Genomic DNA, 21878 nt, shown 5'->3' with positions numbered 1-21878 from the left:
AAACCTCTGTTTCAGGGTTTACCAGGTTAATGCAGGCGAAAATGTGCCTGGGACGGAAAAGTCTTTTATCATTCTTGCCTGTGATGTCACACCACAGACATCTGAGGAGGTCATGGCTTGTTTGCTTGTGTCCAGTTCATTCATGAATAGTTTTTTTTTTTGGCGGGGGGAGGAACAAAAACAAAGCCTGACTGAAGGGTCCTTTGAGTTCCTTGGATGTGAAATACAAAGTAAATTGCCAAGTATCATTATTATGAACTTTACTGCTACTATTTTACTAAGTGTTTCAGATTAATATCAATTTAGCTTCATGATAGTGCTCTTTCAAAGCAGGAGAACTTGAAAAGTAGCTCAGGGAAGATTGCTCAAGGGAGAGTCCAGTTTCCTAGAAACTCTGCCCTGCCCCCCATCTCCTTCGCTAAAGTCAATGCTAAACAAGCTGTTAGGGCTGGAAATCAGAATGGTGCTTTAAGTTCCCAAGGCCCACATAGAGACTCCTGCAGTGCGGATGAAGGTGGGCTCCGTGGGAGGGTGCTATGGAATGTAAGATCCTGAGGGGGTGGGGAAGAATTAAAAATAAATAAATAAAAGCATTGTCATGGGTATGTCCTGGGGATACAGCTTCTCAGCTGTAGGATAAAGTACTCTCACTGAGTCATCCATCCGACAAACCCCTATGGGACTCCACTAATTGCCAAGCACAGTGCTTTCTGATATTGTCAGTCCAGCTAGAAGAGAGATGAAGCCAGGTACTAGTGGCTCAGACTTGTAATCCTAGCTACTCAGGAGGTTAAGATGTGAGGATCTGGGTTTGAAGCCAGCCAGGGCAGAAAATCTTTGAGGTTCTTATCTCCAATTAATCAGCAAAAAAATTATGTTCACGGAAGTTTGCCTGAAGTAGTAGATTGTCAGCCTTGAGGAAAAAAGCTAAGGAAGATCATGAGGCTTTAAGTTCAAGCCCCAGTCTTGACAGTAACTAACTAGAGATGGACACATTGTGCACAAAACCCAGAGTAGTCTGGCCTGGGGTGATCAGACTAAGATTCCCAGAGAACAGAATGGTGGACACACTGGGCCTTGCAATAATGGTAGAGACACCTCAGTACCTCAAAGAGGTTGAATGTATCTTTCTTTCCCCAAGATTCTTTTTTTAGATTAAGTAATGAGTACATTTCCTTTCGTACAGTGTCTTCTGTGCCCTCCCACTAAATATAGGACAATATAGCATTGCTTTGCATTTTAAAATGATCATCCTAGTGATTTTCTTTTCCAAAGCAGATGAGTCCTTTCTTGCATAGAACATACATTGATCAGTGTACAAGGATACAGAATATTCTCTCAAATTACACTCCCAGTATGCCTGTCATCTAGTTGTCACACCCACATGGCTTTTGCTGAGAGGAAAGTTGAGGGGCTATGTGGTTCTTAGTCTGTGGTGGAGCCAGCAGCAGCCCCAAGCCTGTGCCTTGTCAGCCACAGGAGGCTGCTTTATTCAATTTACCAGTCAATGATGGCAGCTGGCATTATCTCTACCTCTGCTGTCAGCCGCTCTGACTCGGCGAGTGAAAATAATAGAACCAATTTAGGACTCAGAGGTCTGTCAGTTTCTTCTCTTCCTCCCTAGAATCCAGCCAGACAACGATCAATCTTTTTTTTTTCAGAGCCTAAATAAGAGGAAATTACAAAACCTCAGCCATTTTACTTGCTTTACACTACTGGTTCTTCAGGGATATTTTCTAACTTAAGTACTATATGCTGCTGATGATCATCTACTACTACGGCTACTACTACTACTACTACTACTACTATTATTATACTTGATTGGGTTTGAAAGTCATCTGTGACCATTTTCTGAATCTAGAAATTTGAAGATGATTATTTTAACATCTCCTAGCATTCTTTCCCATTGGCTAAAGCACTTTTTTTTTTTTTTTTTTTGGTGCTGATACCAATGCATGAACTCACATGTTGATGCTTGAGTCACAACTCTACTATTAGCATTTTTGTTGTCATGGACTTTGTTACCCAGGATGGCCTTGATATGGGATCTTCAGATATCAGCCTCCTGGATTACAGAAATGAGCCATCATTGCTCATTGGCTAAAACATTCTTAATCTCGTTTGTTTCCTTGTAGGTCTTCTTTCCTTTCTAGTCTTTTTCGCTGTGCTTTTCTGAAAACTTCTCCAAGTTCTCTATACATGTCTCTGTAGTGATCAGCCCTGGCCTAGCAAGGATATCTTATATTCATCCAATAGGTTGTTTATTTGACTCAGCCACTGTTGAATTAGACCTTATAGCTCCCTGTCAGGACATAATAGTAAGGCATTTATTGACCCTGGAATCAGTGTCTCTTTCTTCTTCTGTGTCTTTGGAGAAGAACAGCTCCTCTTGACTCTGCTGTTACATTCCGATTAAAAATAGAACTTGGGTGAGTGTGATGACTCACACCTGGAATCCTAGCTACTCTGGAGGCTGAGATGTAGAGAACTGCTATTTGAAACCAAGCATAAAATTCTGAGCAATTCCATCTCCAAAACAACCAGCAAAAGGCTGAGCTAGAGGCATTAGTCCAAGTGGTTGAACGCCCACCAGCAGAACAAGTAAGGCAGGAAAAAATGAGGTGCTAAGTTCAAACTCGAATATTGTCAAAAGTAAACAAATGAAAGGTTGAATAGCCAGTTTTTAGCAGTTTCACGTTGAACAGCCCCTGTGAAGAGTGTCATAAATTAGGACTTATTCCAGAAGAAGGACCCAGTGTCAAGATTTAAAAGAAGGGTAAGTTAAAGGCCTTGGTGAAGGTTACATAATCAGGAACCTTGCAGAAAGAACAGGCTGAGTAAAGGCTGCTGGGTGATCCCGGGATCTCTCCCAGAGATCATCTGTTTTCAGTGAGATCTCTTGTAGCTGGAGTTCTGTCATTCAGCCACAAAAACTGAGTTGTAAATTTAAACTATAGGAATAAGGGACCGTGCGGGGTGTGGACTCCATCACAAATTACTTCATTAAAATATGATGACTGACAAGCTGAAGACCAGAACTGCTGACTTAGAGCTTGGTGTGAGAGTGCGAGCCCGCCGTGCTGTCTGTAAGCACTTGATACTCTCTTCCTGCATAGGATGTCCAGGCAAGGGGTGGGAGGGAGTGGATGTTGTCATGGGTTATTATTCATTTGTGGTGATGAATGCAAACAGCAATATCATGTAAATGACAAGGCTCATAATCAGAGGGCCACTTATTTGTCTGTAGGAAGCAAGGATGAAGAATTCTACCTAGAGATGTGGCTTCATAAAGATATATATATATTTTTTTCCACTAACCAGTCACATGTGCATCACTGATTTAGACATGTTCAAAAATCATCTTTTATTTTATGTCTTTTGATCTGCATTCACTTGCCTTTTCTAAGTGTAACTTTATGAATAATCGATGGAACTGAAAGTTATTCTCTTCATGTCTGCATGTCTGACCTATAGCTCAAGCCAAACTGTTCAGACATTTACATTTATGGTCTTTTTTTTAAAAAGAGCTTTAGCTCTTTACTGAAAAAAAATCAGATATTGAAATGGATTTTTTTTTCTGACGAGTACATCAGAAACTAATCTAGCCATGGTTTTGGTTAACTTAAATGAATCAGGCTGACTGCAGGACTAATTCAGATTAATAGTGCAGAAATCAATCATTAAAGAAGCCAAGAGGAAAAAAGAGATTGATTTAATAGTCTTAACAGAATGACCATAAATTTAGATCTCTCCTCCTATTACTCCTCCTTCTGCTTAAAACGCTTGAAAGCTCTAGTAAATATCTTTTCTGCCTGAGTAGATACAGCATATATGCTATAAAACCACGTGAAGGCCCCATCAGGATGTAGATCTTTTAGTTGTATTATGTTTTATAACTACCATTGGCTTTCTTACAGTCATGCGTCCATTTAAAGAGAAAGACATTACAGTTTTCAAGACATCAAACACTACATGTATAAAATAAAGATATAAGTATTAAAAAGTTGATGGTTAATAAAGGATACCCAAGCTGAGTGCTTGGTGAATCAAGCCTGTAATCCTAGCTACTCAGGAGGTTGCAATCTGAGGATCATGATTAAAGCCAGCCCAGGCAGAAAAGTCCATGTGACTCCAATTTACCAGCAGTAAGGTAGAAGTGGAGGTATGGCTCAAGTGGTAGAGTTTTATTCTTGAACAAAAAAAAGCTAAGTGACAGCACCCAGGCCCTAGGTTCAAACCCTAATACCAACACAATAAAATAAAATAAAATAAGCTGGGCCCAAATTTACCTGTGTGGCAAATTTAACTAGATACCCATGGTGATGGTGAATTGCCACAGCGCCTCTGTCAATATCTATTGTTCTATTCATTGAAGAAATGAGAAGACAAGATAATCACCATGTGGATATAGCTTGTATGCAGGAGTTATGCGCTCTGAGTCTTACAAAGCACAATATTATTGCAGGGCATGCATCCAATTCTCAGAACATTATTTACATTAGTGACAGATGAGTGTTCTGGAATAATTCTTGCCCTTTTCTTATGAAATGCCTTAAATCCAATTTCAAATGGAAATTAATTTAATTGATGTAAAAACAAATGGGCCCAGGACTCATCTGAAAGCTTGAGTTTCATTCAAGGGGCATTGGTCAGAAGTATAACTACAAACACAGTTTACATTTATTCTTTTCAGGAATAGTAATGGGCTGTACCAGGCTGATTATGTAAAGAATAAAATTAAATACTGTTTCTGAATGCTCAATGCTAATGGCCAAATATAGCTCAGTAAATACTAGTACAGGAAACACTCAGCATGTGCTAGATACTATATTCTTTTGTAATTTCAGATGCATCTGCTATGGTAGAAAAGGTAGATACAATCTTAGAAAATTTATTGTCTAACTGGGTGGCAAAACATCTTCTAAAAGAATCATCCAAGCCAGGTGCTTGTCACTCATGCCTGTAATCCTAGCTACTTAGGAGATTGGATTCTGGAGAATAGAAGTTCAAAGCCAGCAAATACAGAAAAGTCTTGAAGACTCCATCTCTAATTAACTGCTTATAAAGCTGCTGGAGGTATGGCTCAAGTGTTAGAGCATCAAATGTCAGCAAACCAATGCACTGAGAATGTGAGGTCATGTGCTCTAGTACCCAAACAAACAACTACAAACAACTAAGACAAAACACCCACTCAAACACCCAGTTACTGGTCAATGACAGTGGGGAGTCTGAGATGATAAACTCTAATAGACACAGAACACACTTAATTTGTTATAGCCTCTGGATTTGGGAATTTGTACAGGAATTATTACGCTAATGTCTTAAGTGACTGAACCAGTATTCTCTGAAATGAGAATGCACAGTTCTGACACATATTAAGTGCTCAATCCATCTTTGATGAGTGGTTTATTGGTAAGTTCATTGATTGATCAAATACTGATAAATATCCTAGGAGAGAGAACAGTGCGCATCAAGATCATCCCCAGAAAAGAGTCTGCCCTCCTGTAATTGCCCAGAGAAGATGTTAAGTGATCTCTGGCAGGAAGAAAAATGGACAGCTTGGAAAGAGGAATAGGATCACTATTTATCATGGTGAAGAGAGTGAATGGAGCCCCAGGGCCATGGCTGGAGAGGCAGTCAGAGGCTAGCTTGTATGAAGACTTAGAACCCAGGAAGATGGGTTTCCTGGAATCTATGAAAAGCTACATGGCAATGCTCTTTGGCATTGCTGTTTTCTTTTTAAGACAAGATGAGGGCTATGACAGGCAGAACATGGGTAAACATAGAGGTAAAAGCAAATTTATCTTCCTGAATATCTAAATGTCTATATCACCAAAAGAAAACCAGGCAGTGGGCATTTCCTGTGTGGAAATATCAGCTCCTTAGCAGATTCCTTCTCATGAATAGACACAGCTTGGGAAAGGAGACTGTAGGTTTTCATTGATGCTGCTTCTGTACTGGTCCTTTTCCTAGGACTAAATATTTCTACTTCATTGTCTCATTTGTTAAAAGGAGAAATATTGTATTTGATGTCTATCTTTAGGACTTTAGTGGTGAGACTTGGTACAAAACATGAGCTCATAAAAGAAAACATGAACAGTTAGTAATATGCTCTCTTTATTTCATTCTCTCTTTTGAATACATTTTAATGGACCTAATCAGGCTATGATGGCTTTTTAAATATGGGTCAGATAGTTTTCTTGTTTTCCTAATTATGCTTCTACTGGATTTTTGTCACCACTTTTAGGAAAAGAAAGATACTGAGGACTGATCTCTGGGGAACTAGTTTGTTCTATTTTGAGGAAATATTTGCAAGGACACTTTTGGAGAAATAGCATGAAGTAATTTTGAAATTCTCTAAAGTTGTGGGAGGGAGGGGTCCACTGACCTCTGTAGAAGGATCAGGGAATCTACAGTTGGTAGACTTTTCAAGAAATATTTTGTATATTCAGGAAATGATGAGCATTTTATATTGGTTAAATTGCAGTTCCTCAATTAGAGCTAAGATTAGCATTCTTTGTGTGTGTGTATGTGTGTGTGTGTGAGAGAGAGAGAGAGAGAGAGAGACAGACAGACAGACAGAGATACAGAGAGACAGAGAGACAGAGACAGACATATATATATATATATATATATATATATATATAGAGAGAGAGAGAGAGAGAGAGAGAGAGAGAGAGAGAGAGATACAGAGAGAGGGAGAGAGAGAGAGGGAGGGATCGGGCTTGGGGCCTGGGCACTACCTCTAACTTTTTCCCTCAAGGCTGCCACTCTACCACTTGAGCCATAGCTCCATATCCAGCTTTTTGCAGGTTAATTGGAGATAAGAGTCTCATGAACTTTCTTGCCTGGACTGGTTTCAAATCTCAATCCTGAGATCTCTGCCTCTAGAGTAGCATGATTGCAGGCGTGAGCCACTGGCTCCAGCTTACGTCACAATTTGTTGATTGGTGTATGGTGATTAACTTGTTATTGGATCAGTGCTTCAGGGTAATAATGACAAGAAATAAAAATCTTTACTTGGCACATTCAATATATTGAACATATATTAGTCCATTTAAGGTAAATATTGCTATCACCTCAATTTACATTTGAAGGAAGTGAAGCATAGGCAGACCAGATAATCTGGCCAAGATCACAGATTTTACTCTAGAGCTTGGCTTATTTATTCTTCGTCATCCATTTCAAAATGGAATTTGTTATGGGAGAAATAATACATTGTCTTTTATTTTATTTTATTATTATTATTATTATTATTATTTTTTGCCAGGCTGGGGGCTTGAACTCGGAGCCTAAGTACTGTTCTGAGCGTTTTTTGTTTTTTTGTTTTCTTGCTCAAAGCTAGCACTCTACCACTTGAGCGACATTGCTACTTCCGGCTTTTTCTGGGTATGTGGTACTGAGGAATCAAACCCAGGGCTTCATGCATGCTAGGCAAACTGCCTACCACTAAGCCACATTCCCAGTCCCCTGCCTTTTATTTTATAGTAAACTTTTAGGTCTTAAATATTGTCTTTCTTGGGAAAAAATAGGAATTTTAAGGTGCCACTTCAGCTGGGTGCATGTGGCTCAGGCTTGTAATCCTAGCTACTCACAAGCCTGAGGTCACAGGATTGCAGTTTGAAGTAAGCATGGCCACGAACAGCTATGAGGTTCTTATCTCCAATTTACCATCAAAAAACTGGAAGTGGACCTGTTCCTCAAATGATAGAGCACCAACCTAGAGTTCAAAAGCTAAGGGACGGTGTCCAGGTCCTGAGTTCAAGCCCCAGTATCAGCATAAAATAAGTAAATACATAAATATATAAATAAAAGAATAAAATGCCACTTCTTGGAAAAATGAGTAAATAAGCATTTTGCACTAGAAATTTCCTTCTTTTATAATTTCAGAATTATGCACTCTTCTTTAGTATTCCAATCTCCCCACCAAGGACAAAATCTCATTTGTCAATTTCGGTCACGGAACTTCATTTAAGGAAACACATGTTTCTTTGCAGAAACAAATACTGGCCTCCAAGATAGAACTACTGGCCTGCAAGATAGAATTACTCTTTTTCTGGTTTATATGCGACACAATGTCACATCTAAATAAGAAGGAAGCTTGAGTCCTCTGTCAAACACTTTCTAGGGACCCTTTCCTTTTATATACTTCAAAAGTAACTTCATTGCTAATAATTAAATTCCAGACTGGCCCAATGTCATTGAGTTTAGATGTTAGCCACTATTGAAGTGCACACAGGAATGAGGGAGAATAATAAACTTGTCATCAAGGATATTGTAGCATAGACTAAAAATATCTCACATCATCCTATGTCTTGTCCTAGAATATGAGTTTTAAAGTTTCAAGGATCCTGAGATCCTGAGATGGCTTACATGCCATGTGTTCTTAGGCCCCAAGGCTCAGAGTCCTTTCCATCATGGAACCAGAATCTCCTTCCTGCACAGAATTCTTTCCATTGCCTTGCTCCAGTTCTTCTTTACAAAATTCTGCCTTTCATCAAATCCCTAGGTTATTGTTTCTTTATCTTCTTGAAATTGCTTTGGTGCCTGAAGCCTGCTGTTCATGCTAACATTGGTCTTCCAACTTTCTCAGCTAATGCTTTTGCCTGTGTGCCCTCTTCCCATTGTCTGACCACATGGCTGGCAGATCTATCTGCTCTGGTAATCTAACAAGCAATCCTGGGCTTCCAGGGCTCTTTCAAAGACAAGAAAGGAGAGAAATCTGCAGTCTCCACCCCCTTCAGACTGTCAGAACCCACACACTGGCCCTTTGCTTGCCCTAGGGGGAGGAAGACTGGCAGATGCAGCTCTAACTTTTCAGACACCCCCAGACTGGAAAACATCCTTGTGGGGGGAAAATGAGGACATGAAATCGCTTGCTTCAGTACCTATCATTCTGCTAAGGACAGTTAAAGCACAGTCTGTCATCCTTGACATTTTAATTGAAAGAAAAGCTTACATAGATTTCAGTCATAAGCAGTATGTTTATACAAGTGTATAAAGAGGAATAATCTGTCAAGTTGGAAAACTCTTAATGTGGCAGGACTCAGTTTAGTAATTGAACAATCCAACATGAGCTCACACATCATACCTTGTTCCATGCCTCAATAATTTTTAGTAGAAATTCTTTACCTTGAGGCGTATGGTTATTACAGAGGAGGCTCGGCTCACTCAAAGTCTGGAACTATTCACTCATGGCAACAAGCCTGCACTAGAGGAAAGACTGTTGGGTCTTTGTTTCCACAATTTTACTGCTGTTTTGCCATCTTATTTTCAGAATCTAATTGATGTGTTGTTTGGGAAGGTTTTGGGGTTTGTTTGCTTTTTTTTCTTTTTTTGGTAAGGAAGAAAATAGAATTTCACATAGCTGAGTGAGTGATTTTTTTTTTTCATGCTAACAGTACTCTGGTAGCTTGCTACTTTACACAAAATCCATGGAGCAGAATGAAGATCAAAAGAAATGGACCATGAATTTATGTTAGCATTAAAAAAAAATCAATAATAACTTAGTTATGGGAGCCATCAAGGTGTGCTGAGGGAAGGTTGCTATTGCAAGCGGAGTATGCTGAGTATAAGTCCCATTCCTTTACATGAACCATGGGACTTGAGAGAATATAAATGTTAACAAAATTCAGTTTTCTCCTGAGTAAAAGGAGACTATATTATGACCTACCCACCACATTTCATTGTTTCAAGTCACATGATATTAGAGACATAACAATACTTTGGAAGATATGAAGTATTATTCAAGTACAATGCAGTGTTTTGTTCAAGTAGACAAGGTTACAGATATTACTTTGGTATGCATAAAACATTGGAATAATTAATGTAATCATTTGAATGTCACATTTGCCCCCAAAATATAGACAGATGATGGTTTCTGTAAGCCCAGCTACGCAGTTAATTCCCAGAATGGGATTTATTTATTTTAGGCAATAATAAGGTTGGAACTTAGGGCCTTAAGTTTGCTAGACAAGCACTCTAACACTTGCACCGAAAAGGCAAAAAGGCCTCCAGCTATTTTTACTTTGTTTTCAGATAAATTCTTGTGTTTTTCTATCTGGATGAGCCTGGAATAACAATCCTTCTACAGATGACTTCTGAAACACTGAAGTTATAAGCATGAACCACCTCACCTAGCTTGTTGTTGAGATGGACTCTAGATAACTTTTTGCCATCACTAGCCTCTAACTGAAATCCTCCAAATCTCTACCTTCTAAATAGCTGGGATTACAGGTATAAGCCACCATGTTGGTATCTAGCTAGCTGGCTAGCTAGCTAGCTATCTTTGGTAATTCTGTGGATGAAAGTACAGACAGACCTAGTATATAGACAAGCAGTCTATCATTGAAGTACATTCCTAAACAAGAACCAGACCAGTCCTTTATATGTATAAAAAGTGATGGATCAGTACATATTTTAATTTCTTCCATTTTTGTAGTTTTAAAGTCCCACGCAAAAAAATTCCATGGTTGGGGAACCAAAACATACAGGGATGGCAAATAATCACATGATTATTGGTGTGATTGGTGTCATTGGAGGTTATCACATAATCTCAGTGGATCCCAGGATCTTGAGAGGATTTTTTTTAGTTAATACAGAAAGTTGATATTATATAATCTTGCAGATGTACACATGGTGTGGGAATAGCTAACTTAATCAGTACCTCAGATTAATTGACATGTACCATTCTGCAAGGATTCTATACAGCTCCAAGTTTCTATCCTTTGGGAAGGATGAAAGCTTGTTTTAAATTTCATAACTTTTACATTTCCATCCACATCACCACTGAGTTATCTACTTGATTTCTTTTTTAAAAAAGAAAACAAGTGATGATATGCATAACATGTCAAGTCCAAAACCAAATGCAAATGATGGTAATCCATTGTCCTTTGTGGGTGAGAATGGTATCAAAGGGGTGTTTTTAGTTGTCTTTTAAGTTGTCTTTAGTTGTCTTTTTTAAGACGCCACTTGTGAAGTTACAACCATTTGTGTGTCTTTGTGTGCACTAATAACAGGCTTGAACTTAGGGCCTTTTACTCTCACTTGGCTTTTTACTCAAGGCTGGCACTACCAGTTGAATCATATCTCCACTTCAGGCTTTTTGCTGGTTAACTACAGATGAGACTTTTGGATTTGTCTTCCCTGTCTGGCTTCAAATTGGGATATTCAGATCTCAGCCTCCTGGGTAGCTAGAATTATAGGCATGAGCCACTAGTCCTGACTGAGTCGCAAACTTCTGTAGAATTTTGGAGCCATTGGAAGCAACAGTTGGTTGAACAGTCTGTTCACAGGTCTGTTGGTGCTTATTTTCCACCCTACTGTAGAAGTCCCAAGGGCACCTGTCAAAAAACACCTTTAGGTCTTTGCTGGCTGGTGTGAACTAGTTATTTCACGATTACAAGCTACTTTTGCAGCCTATCCAATTATCTGTTCACATACATTCTATTAATAAAACTGGGTGAGTTTGTGCACATCGACATAACCTCTGTGGGTTATGCTTTTATATTCCTTCATATTTTCATATATCCGCCTTCGTAGGCATATAAATCATGACTAATTTATGACTAAGCCTTCTGTGATGTGTGTAATCATGGTAGTTAGCTATATTTCCAAAAGAGCTCCTGGGCAGAAAGAGTGGAAAACTTAATCTGGTTTGGAATTTTAACAGCGATGAGAAGGAAGAACATGTAGGCATTTTTTCTTCATCCCAATTCCCATTTCTCCCTATGTGAGTCATGCACAGAAGACAAATAGACTCTGTAGAAGAGGCTTCTTTTGCTGCTTTGCTAGGGCCCTTGTCTACGCAGTGGGACTGTACTCAGTTCTAGACTGTAACATGATTCTTTGGATCATATGGGATCCTTGTCCTACACAGAAGTCTCTGCCTTCAGCCCTACCAAAGTATTTTTTTTTTAAATTTCCTTTAGAAAGTAGACTGATTCAGGCCTGGTGCCAGTGGCTTGCACTTGTTCACCTAACTACTCAAGAGACTGAGATGTGAGGATATCAGTTCCAAGCCAGCCCTGCCAGAAAAGTCTGTGAGACTCTTATCTCTAATTAACCACCAAAAAGCAGAAAGTTGGAAGTATGACTCTTAAGTGGTAGAACTCCAGCTTTGAGCACAAAAGCTAAGGGACAGGGCCCAGACCCTCAGTTACTGGCACACAGCCCCCCTCCTGTCAAACCCCCTCCACACACTAATTCTGTGGGTTTCTAGTACGATGTACAGAGTAAAATTATTTAATGTGTAAGACTCAGAGGTCCTGAGAGATTTTTGTTTGTTTTGTTTGTTGTTAAGTCTTCAATGATTTTTGTCATATATATTGCTCCCAAGAGGAAAAGCATCAGGAGATGGCGAATTTAGCTAGAAGGTTACTTATTTGCTATTTTTAATAGACACAAATAATTCCCATCTTCCCTCAGCTCCACATTCCCTGGCTCATTAAATCAATTTAAGGCTCTCTCTCTCTTTTTTTTTTCTCACAAGTTGAAGCCAAAGCTCAAACTATATACTCCCAGGAGGAAGGCTTACCCAAGGCCCACTGTTCAGGACAGTCAGTTTCTGTCAAATGGCCTAACACCTAGACTTACTATGAAAGGAGAACTCGACAGTGGAAGCTTTGGACTGCCCCCAAAGAAAGGCCCACTCAGTGTCCTGTGATCTGATGGCTCTAGTCTGTGCCTTTGTTCTTTTTTCTTTTTTTCATCACTCTCAATAAAGAACTATGAAAAGGCCAAAATGGGTTTCTTCCGGGAATTTAGGAATGGAGTTTGCAAACGAGGGTACACGTCTGCATTCCAGAGCCCACATGAACTAAAGACAAGAGGGCTTCCAGGCTGAGATGTGAGAAAGTAGAGATTAAGCAAATACAATCTTATCTCCAACTCTTAGGAGGCTGAGACTTTGGAGTAAACACAGGATTCTACCAAAATCCCTTCCATCGTATTAGGGGAGATTAGAAATTCTCCAGACTTGTTTCTCTTGAACATCAGTTAGATAACAAGGGATCAGGAAGCGAAATGGAATTTGATGTATTAACTAGGAAGCAGCAAAGGAAACCAGACATGTCTTTTATTCATTATTATTTCCCTAATATCCTCAATTATGGGGCTCTCCCATCAGTGGGTCTGACCTGCTGCACTGTGAGGCTGGTGCCCTCTCCCCCGCCCCCTCAGGGAACCAGCCCAGGGCATCAGGAATAACGTTTGTGTTTTCTTTGTTTCCCAGGCCTGTTCCAGGCTCTCTATCTTCTCTGCTTCATCTCCACAATAGACAAAGACAGCCCATGCCGGCCTCCATGCCTGGGACGCTGCCCAACCCTACGATGCCAGGCTCTTCTGCTGTCTTAATGCCAGTAAGTATTCCTGGGGGTTTGTAGAGGCTTCCTTTTGGGGCCAATGCCCAGTGGGAAAGAGGATAAGCTGAGATCTTGGCTGCCCAGGAAGAAGGCAGCTGCCTCTGAGTGGAGAGTCAAGCTGCCTACTAGTTTCCTGTAAGGCCCAGATGTGGTGGTCTCCAGGTGTCTTGCTGGCTTTCCTGGACTTTGCTGGAAGGAAAGGTCCCCTCCTCCTGCTGGGGACAAGTGAGCCTAAAATACCTGGGAGTAAATTTTGTTCAGGGACTCTGTGTTTTATAGCCACAGATAACCCTCTCTTTGTGGATCCAAATATATAATGTTGTTAGATTGATTTGTTTTAAACACATCTGTGACAAATTGATACAGACTCTCTTGTCATTTCCTAAACAGCATGGTACCAAAACTACTTATAGCATTATATCATAGTAAGTTTATAAGTAACATAAAGATGGCATACAGTAGCTGGATGCCAGTGGTTCATGCCTGTAATCCTAGCTACTCAGAAGACTGAGTTCTGAGGATCAGAGTTCAGAGCCAACCCTAGGCAGGAAAGTCTGTGAGACTTTTATCTCCAATTAAACACATGCGAACACACACACACACACACACACACACACACACACACACACACACACACTGTCTATATAAGTGGAGCTGTGGCCAAATAATAGAGCTAATATTAACCTTGACCAAAACAACTCAAGGACAGTGCCTAGGCCCTGAGTTCAAGGACTTGCACTACCACCTTGTTCAAAATACACACACACACACACACACACACACACACACACACACACACACACACACACACACACACTATCTGTATCTAGAAAAATGTGCATAGGTTCTATGTTGTCTAAGATGTTGTCTTACACAGTATAGCATAGTATCTGAGCAGCCATAGATTTTTGTAACAAAGGAGAGAATGCTATGGAACTAATCTCCTGTGAACACAAAGGGATGACCCCAAAGTCCCCAGTTTGAGTTATACAATACCCTTAAAGTTCCAGTGAGTGGTATAGCCAGGACTCAGAATACTAATTACAATAATAATGATCATATATAATAGCGGCTAATATCTTTATGCATATCATGTCTATAAATCATGTTAGCAGCATGAGCTGAGTGCTGACCATAGGCTGGTAACCTATGAGCACATTATCAACCCACTCCTGTGACCTGGATCTATTGCTATCCACATCTTTGGAAGGGGAAGTGAGGTTTTCACAATTGAAGAAAGCAGCTACATTTGAACTCAAGAATTCTGGTTCCAAAGCTTGCCCACAAGCCCTCCCTTCCTGGAAGAAAACCAGGGACAAACGCATTGATGGCACTGTTCTCCATCTAAACAAGTCTATGGATGATGCCACAGCTACTCAGCTTCAATTAACCAGCATTATCCATCCTCTAGCTTAATAACTGATGACTGATTCCGGCCTGGATCACCCAGACTTGGTAGCAGGCAGGTCCATCTGCATGAGTCCACACATTCTCCATTTCCCAGCATGCCCTTAAATAAATGAGAAAATTGCTCACTCAGGGTGAGTTGAACTACTCAGTGTGAAGTAAGGTGTGAGTTCCTGCAACAACTCCTCATCCACTCCTTCCTTCCTTCCTTCCTTCCTTCCTTCCTTCCTTCCTTCCTTCCTTCCTTCCTTCCTTCCTTCCTTCCTTCCTTCCTTCCTTCTTTTTCCTCTTTTCCAAGCCCCTGGTACTAGAGCTTGAACTCAGGGCCTTACACTTTTATTTAACTTTTTCTGCCCAAGGTTGACTATCACCTATGTAAACCACACTTTCACTTCTGGCTTTTTGCTGGTTAGCTAGAATTAAGAATCCGAAGGACTTTTCTGGCCAGGCTAGCTTTGAACCTAGATCTTAGATCTCAGTTTCCTTTGTAGCTAGGATTACAGGCCAGTGCCCTGCTCAAATCCAATTTAACTCCTCAATGACAGATATACTCTCTCCTTCACCTTCATGACAAAGCAATGAGGTGAACACTGGTATTATACTGATTTTACAGTATAATACAGAGACACTCAGTAACTGCATTTAGGTTATACAGCTAGTAGATGATGGAGTGGTGAGTGAAATCCAAGTAGTCTAACTCTTGAATCTCTAATTGGAATCACTATATATTATACTCTACCCCTCTGAAAACACTAGATAAATGAAGAAGACCAGTGGGGAGTCCTGTGAGGGAACCCCTCCTCTCCAGCCATGAGGCCTGTCCCTTTCCATCTTCCTCGTCCTCATGGCCATATGCTCTGGTGAACCTGGTTGCTTATCACAAGGTCACAAAGTCACTGGAGATGGATAGGATAACAATTCTGTCAAAACCTTCCCACACCAGATTAACAACAACTTACAGTCTATTCTAACATTCAAAGAAATGGCTAACACTGTTAGGTCATTCTGATCTCAGCCAGCCTAGGGAGATATGGTAGCAGTAATTCTTAATGTCCTCACTTGAATGGAGTTGTCTAATGCCACTCCATGTGTGGGTGAGGAGTTGTGGCAGTAACTCACATCTCACCTCATGCCTAGTACCCAACTCATCCCTGGTGAGCAGCTTTCTCATTTACTTAAGGGCTTGCTGGGACATGGAGAACTTGTAGACTCATGCATATGGACCTACCTGCTACCAGTACTGGGTGATCCAGGCTAGAATCAGTCAGTCATCAGATCTTAAGCTAGAGGATAAATGGATTAAGCTAATTAATTGAAGCTGAGTAGCTGTGGCATTATCCTTAGACTTGTTTAGATGAAGGAGAACAGCACCATCAATGCAATTGTCCCTGGTTTTCTTCCAGTTACACGGAGGTCTCTGCCACAAGTAGTCTTCATTTAGATTCTAAATCCTTGTTGGCCAAAATAACACATTACCAAGAAAAAAAATGTCATGCCAGGTATGGTGGTACACACTTGTAATCATAGCACTTGGTTGGTGGAGGCAAGGAGGATTGTGAATTCAAGGTCAACCTAGGACATAGAGCAAAATGTTCTCTCAAAAAAAGAAAAGAAGGAAAAGTGAAAGGAAGGAAGAAAGGAAGGAAGGAAGGAAGGAAGGAAGGAAGGAAGGAAGGAAGGAAGGAAGGAAGGAAGGAAGGAAGGAAGGAAGGGAGGAAGGGAGGAAGGAAGAAAAAAGAAAGAAAGAAAGAAAGGAAGAAATGGAAAGAAGGAAGGAGTCTGTACTTTTATGTTTGGCTCAGCTATGTGTCATGCCCAAGGACTAAGATTGTCACTTGACCAGCTGGTAATGCCTGAGTGTATGGTCAAAAGACAGTGCAGACAGAGTGAGGGATGTGACCCTCCCAGGAATCCCTGATGTGGACAGCTGCCATGACAACACATGTCAGCCTAGAAGAACAGTTCTCAAAACTCAATGACTACTACAGGTGTTTGGCAATATCAGGGGACACCATTGGTCGTCACAACTCTGGTGAGTTGTGTTTGGAGTGTTACTGGTCTAGTGTGAGCAAACCCCTAGCTACATACATCATCATGTGAGACACGTCATAATATGTAGAACATTCTCACAGCAACACGGAATTATCTGTAAAATTTTGATAGTGTGGAGCTTGAGAAACATGGGTCTTTTTTTGTGAACATACTGTACAGAGGGGTTACAATTACATGGGCAGGATAATGTGTACATTTCTTATAAAGCATTGTAGCCTCCTCCTTTGTTTATCCTTCACATCCCTTCCCAGCTTCCCCCCACCCCCCCACCCAATCCTCCCCCTTAAGTGACACTAATGTACTAGAGAAAATTAATATAGAAACCTTAGGAAGAGTTGGGCACTGGGTGGCTCATGTCTGTAATCCTAGCTACTCAGGAGGCTGAGATCTGAGGATCATGGTTTGAAGCCAACCAGAACGGACACATTGGAGAGAATCTTATCTCCAAATTAACTAGCCAAACCTGGAAGTTTAGGCATAACTTAAATGATAGAGTGCCAAGTGAGTAGAGGAAACCAAGTGAGAGTTCTAAGCTCTGAATTCAAGCCCCAATACCATCACCCCCTCCACACACCTAAGAAGTATTCCTAAGAGGCCCATGCCCTGGAAACTCAGGCCTTTTCTTCCTTACTCTCTTATCATACATGCTTATGCTGTGGTTTATGTTATTCCATGCAGTCCAGGGCAGCCTCTTCCCCTACAGTTCCTGCTGTGGAAATCATGAATCCCAGGCATGAAAGTTGAGAATGTCTTTGGGTGAAGATAGAGTCCCTAATTTCCTTTGGGTGAAGGAGAGAGCAGGGAGTACTGGGGATTAAACTCAAGACCTTGCCGTTGCCAGGCAAACATTGTACAAGTTAAACCACACATCCAGCGTTCTTGCTTTTATTTTGCAGATCGAGTCTCATGTTAACTTTTCCTAGGCTGGCCTCAACTTGGGGTCCTCCTACCTTTCTTCTAGATAGCTGTTATTACAAAATGTGAGCTGTTGTGCCCACTGAAAGTGAAATTCTTACTGCTTTGTAATGACTGCTGTCAGGGCACACTCTTCACAAAGCCAAGGTTTGAAGTGAAATTATATTATTTCACCCCACACACTTTTTATTTTCCTTCCAGACCTGAGGCTTGAACTCAGGGCATGGGCACTGTCCTTGAGCTTTTCTGCTCAAGGTTGGCATTCCTCCACTTGAACCAGTGCTTCACTACAGCTTTCTTGGTGCTAAATTGGAGATGAGTCTCATGGATTTTCCAGACTGGGATGACCTCTAACTGCTGTCCTCAGTCTCCTGAGTAATTATTACAAGCATAAGCCACCAGCTCCCAAGTGTACCTACACACTTTTGTTGGGCACCTGCTATATGCCAAGTACTATGGGAATAATGAGACAGTCAGTGCCTTCTAGGACTTCTCTCTCTGGCTTGTGATTTCTTAGGTTAATAGTCACATGCTGTAATAATTTAATGATAAATAATAACATTCATCATAAAACTCAGCAACTCATAATGGTCTATCTTTCATTCTGTAATGTGTGAAGAAAAGAAAATCTTTTATCTGTTTTGTTGTCGTTGTGTCGTTGCTGTTTTTTTGGGTTGCTGGGGAACCAGAGCCTGGGCACTCCTCCTCTGCCACTATACTGTGCCCCAGGGAGCTAAAACCTACTGCCTAAGCTTTCCGCCTGCAGGGCTGAATATTATTGGTTATTCAGCGAAGCCACCCTACTTCTTTATTCTAGCACAAATTTATTAAAATCAAATGATCTGGGCATTGTGGCTTAAACCAGTCATCCTAGCTGCTTGGGAAGCAGAAGTTAGGTGATCATGGTTTGAGGGCAGCCTTGGGAAAATTCGCAAGACTCCATTTCACTCAATGGTTGGGTGATGGCGTATGTCTGTTGACTCAGCTATTGGAGAAGCACAATGTTTGGGCACAGTGGTTTGAACCTGTCATCCTCAGCAGCACAGGAAAGCATAAGTAAGAGGATTGTCATCCAGGCCAACCTGGGCATAAAGTGAGCCACAACCTTGAAAACAGCCCATGCAAAAGGGGCTGGAGGCAGGGTTCAAGTCGTAGAGCTTCTGCTTTGCATCTACAAAGCCCCGAGTTTTATCCCCAGTACCACCATAAATACAAAAATAAATAAAATGTTGAGATCATGGTCCAGAGAGTGCTTTGTTAGTGTAAAACACCAGATATTTGCTTTGGAGAAGTGCTTGCTGTCATTTTATATCTATATGCATCATCAGCATGATGAAAAATACAAATATTTAAACATGTTTGTTTTTATTAAGTAGTTGTTCAGGGTGTTTTAATGCTAGCAGTCAGGTTATGAGTGCAATGTCTATTGATCAGTGTTACCCCTTTTGTTATTCTCCTCATCTTTCCCTAGCCTCAAGTTAAGTAGTTCAAGTTTTACGTAATATATATTGAATGTAATGACTGCATTTGCTCACCCTTTCCCCCTGTTTTTGTGTGTCCCCTCTTTGCCCCCTTCAAACATGTTTCTGCTTCCAGGTATTCATTTTGTTAAATGGTTTGGTAGTTGTTTAGAGGTATTGTACCATTTTACCATTGAACTCTTCCTTTAGTCAATTTGTTTGTGTACATATGCATATAATCCTGTGTATGTTACCATGTATGTCTGTGTTGCAGATCTAACTTCCAAATATGAGAGGACATATGTGCCATTTGTTTTTCTGAGCCTGATTAAGTTCACTTAGCATACATTTTTTTTCCTTGGCCTGTCTATTTCCCTGCAAATAACATAATATTATTTTTTCGATAAATGAATGAAATTCAATTATATATAAACACACACATATATACATATACATATATCTATCACATTTTCTTGATCCACTCATCCATTATAGGCATCTGGGCTCTTTCTATAACTTGGCTATTGTGAATAGTGCAACAATGCATATGCAAGATTTTTTTGGCCATATCCTGACTTGTAATACTTTGGGTAGATTCCAAAGAATGGTATTACTGGCATCATAGGATAGTTTTTTGAGGAACATCCAGCCTCCTTTCAGAATGGTTGTACTAGTTTACATTTCTATCAACAGTGCAGTAGGATTTCTTTTTTCTGCTGCTCTGCCAGTATTCATTGTTGTTCATATTTTTTTGTGTGTGTCAGTCATGTAGCTTGAACTCTGGGTCTGGGTGCTGTCCTTCAGCTCTTCAGCTCGAGGCTAGCACTCTACCACTTGAACTACAGCACCACTTCTGGGTTTCTGGTGGTTTATTGGAGATAAGAGTTTCATGGAGTTTCCTGCCAGAGCTGGCTTTGAACCGCCATCTTCAGATCTCAGCCTTCTGAGTAGTTAGGATTACAGTCGTGAGCCACCGGCGCCTGGCTTGTTGTTGATATTCTTGATGATGGCATCTCTTACTGGGGTGAGATGGAATGGAAAATGCAATTTCTTTAATAGAGAAATTAGCTTGTTTGAACCAGTATTTTGTGAGTCACGGACAAAAAGAGTTACAGATGAAAAATTATCCAAAAGATGGACAGGATTGTTGACTGAGGACTCAGCAGCTACAAGCCAGCCACTCACAGCTCTAGGAATAGCTAGCAGTTTAGGAGACTCTGGACTGGAAGCAAAATCTCATTTGACTTTGATTTCTTTCTCAAAGAATGTCCCCAGTTGTAATAAGAGAGCAAATGCTATACTGCTTCCTCTACTCTTCAGTCTTTGGGAGTAGAAATTCTGTCTCTTCTCTCTTTCTCTCTCTCTCTCTCTCTCTCTCTCTCTCTCTCTCTCTCTCTCTCTCTCTCTCTCTCTCTCCCTCTCTCCCTCTCTCTCTGTGTGTCTCTCTGTCTCTGTCTCTGTCTCTCTGTCTCTGTCTCTGTCACTCTGTCTCTCTATCTCTCTGTCTCTCTGTCTCTCTGTCTCTCTGTCTCTGTCTCTGTCTCTGTCTCTGTCTCTGTCTCTGTCTCTGTCTCTCTCTCTCTCTCTCTCTGTCTCTCTCTGTCTGTCTGTCTGTCTCTCTCACCAGGGCATTATCCTTTAGATTTTTTATGCTCACATATGTCATTCTCCCACTTGACCACATCTTCACTTTCAGCTTTTCTTGGTGTTTAACTGTACATAAGAATCTCATACACTTTCCTACCCACACTGTCTTTGAACTGAAATCCTTATATCTCAGCCTACTGAGTAGCTAGGATTACAGGCATAAGCCACTAGTGCCTGGCTAAGTATGCCTTTTTTCTTTGTGGAATAATGAAATTCTTGAATTCTTCATGACTTAACAATTAGAGTACATGAATGTATACTTAATGCTTTGAACTTGATGTACTTAAGGGCACTTAAAACTGGTTAAAATGGTAAGTTTTATGTCAAGTGTATCTTACCACATTTAAAAAATGATTTTAAAAATAGAGTGTGGAGACAGCCAAGAGATTTAGGGAGTAAATGGAAGTAATTAATTATTAAGGCAGTGAAGTTTTACTGAAGTACTCTAAAACACATAGAGAATTTGTCCTTGTTATTATCTCTTGAAACAGTTTCCTGTGTCCATACCCTGCCAGACTGAATAGCCACCAGTCGGTTTGGAAAAAGTTTCTAGCTAGTAACTTCTAAAGATCCATACACTAACATAACAGACATGCAGCTTAGGGTGAACACAGAATCACAGTTGTAGATTGGTAACAATGGAAGGTCATTTAGCTCCAAGGTCCCGCTCAAGTTTTCCTCTTGTTAGTGAGATTTCAGTATTCTCTATATTGAACCTGAACTGATAACCAATTCCCTGTATTTTCCAAGACCACCTGATTCTCTGAAATTTCCAACCATTGTTATTATTTCCATTCTTTTGTAAATAGAAATATGTTCCCATTGTAGTGTCTATTTTCTTTTAAAGAAACAGATGCCAGCATGGTGTTAGTGTTAAGATTACTGTACCTCATTTAATGAAAATTGAAATTTCTACTAAAACTTATTGGGGGCCAAAAAGATGCTGAAGTGAAAAGTTCTACCTTGATCTTAAGAGATAGTTGGCACTCAAAATGCACAAGCACTAAAAAATCCTGTGCAAACTTACTTTCAGGCT

At 40.4% G+C, this 21878-nt stretch overlaps 1 protein-coding gene across 2 annotated transcripts in view; it reads left to right on the top strand.

Moving 5' to 3' along the window:
• Creb5 (cAMP responsive element binding protein 5) overlaps positions 1-21878 on the top strand; it is a 443969-nt gene that overhangs the window by 316159 nt on the left and 105932 nt on the right. For both annotated transcript variants that reach the window (XM_069997230.1, XM_069997231.1), the window contains one exon: positions 13232-13358. In XM_069997230.1, the coding sequence (XP_069853331.1) occupies positions 13232-13358 (127 nt within the window). The remainder of the gene's footprint in view (positions 1-13231; positions 13359-21878) is intronic.

The sequence above is a fragment of the Dipodomys merriami genome, unplaced genomic scaffold (genome assembly GCF_024711535.1).
Source record: "Dipodomys merriami isolate MVZ:Mamm:240054 unplaced genomic scaffold, mDipMer1.0.p SCAF_5, whole genome shotgun sequence".
Lineage (NCBI taxonomy): Eukaryota > Metazoa > Chordata > Mammalia > Rodentia > Heteromyidae > Dipodomys > Dipodomys merriami.
The sequence above is the reverse complement of the archived record's forward strand: the minus strand, read 5'-3'. Positions and strand labels throughout refer to the sequence as shown.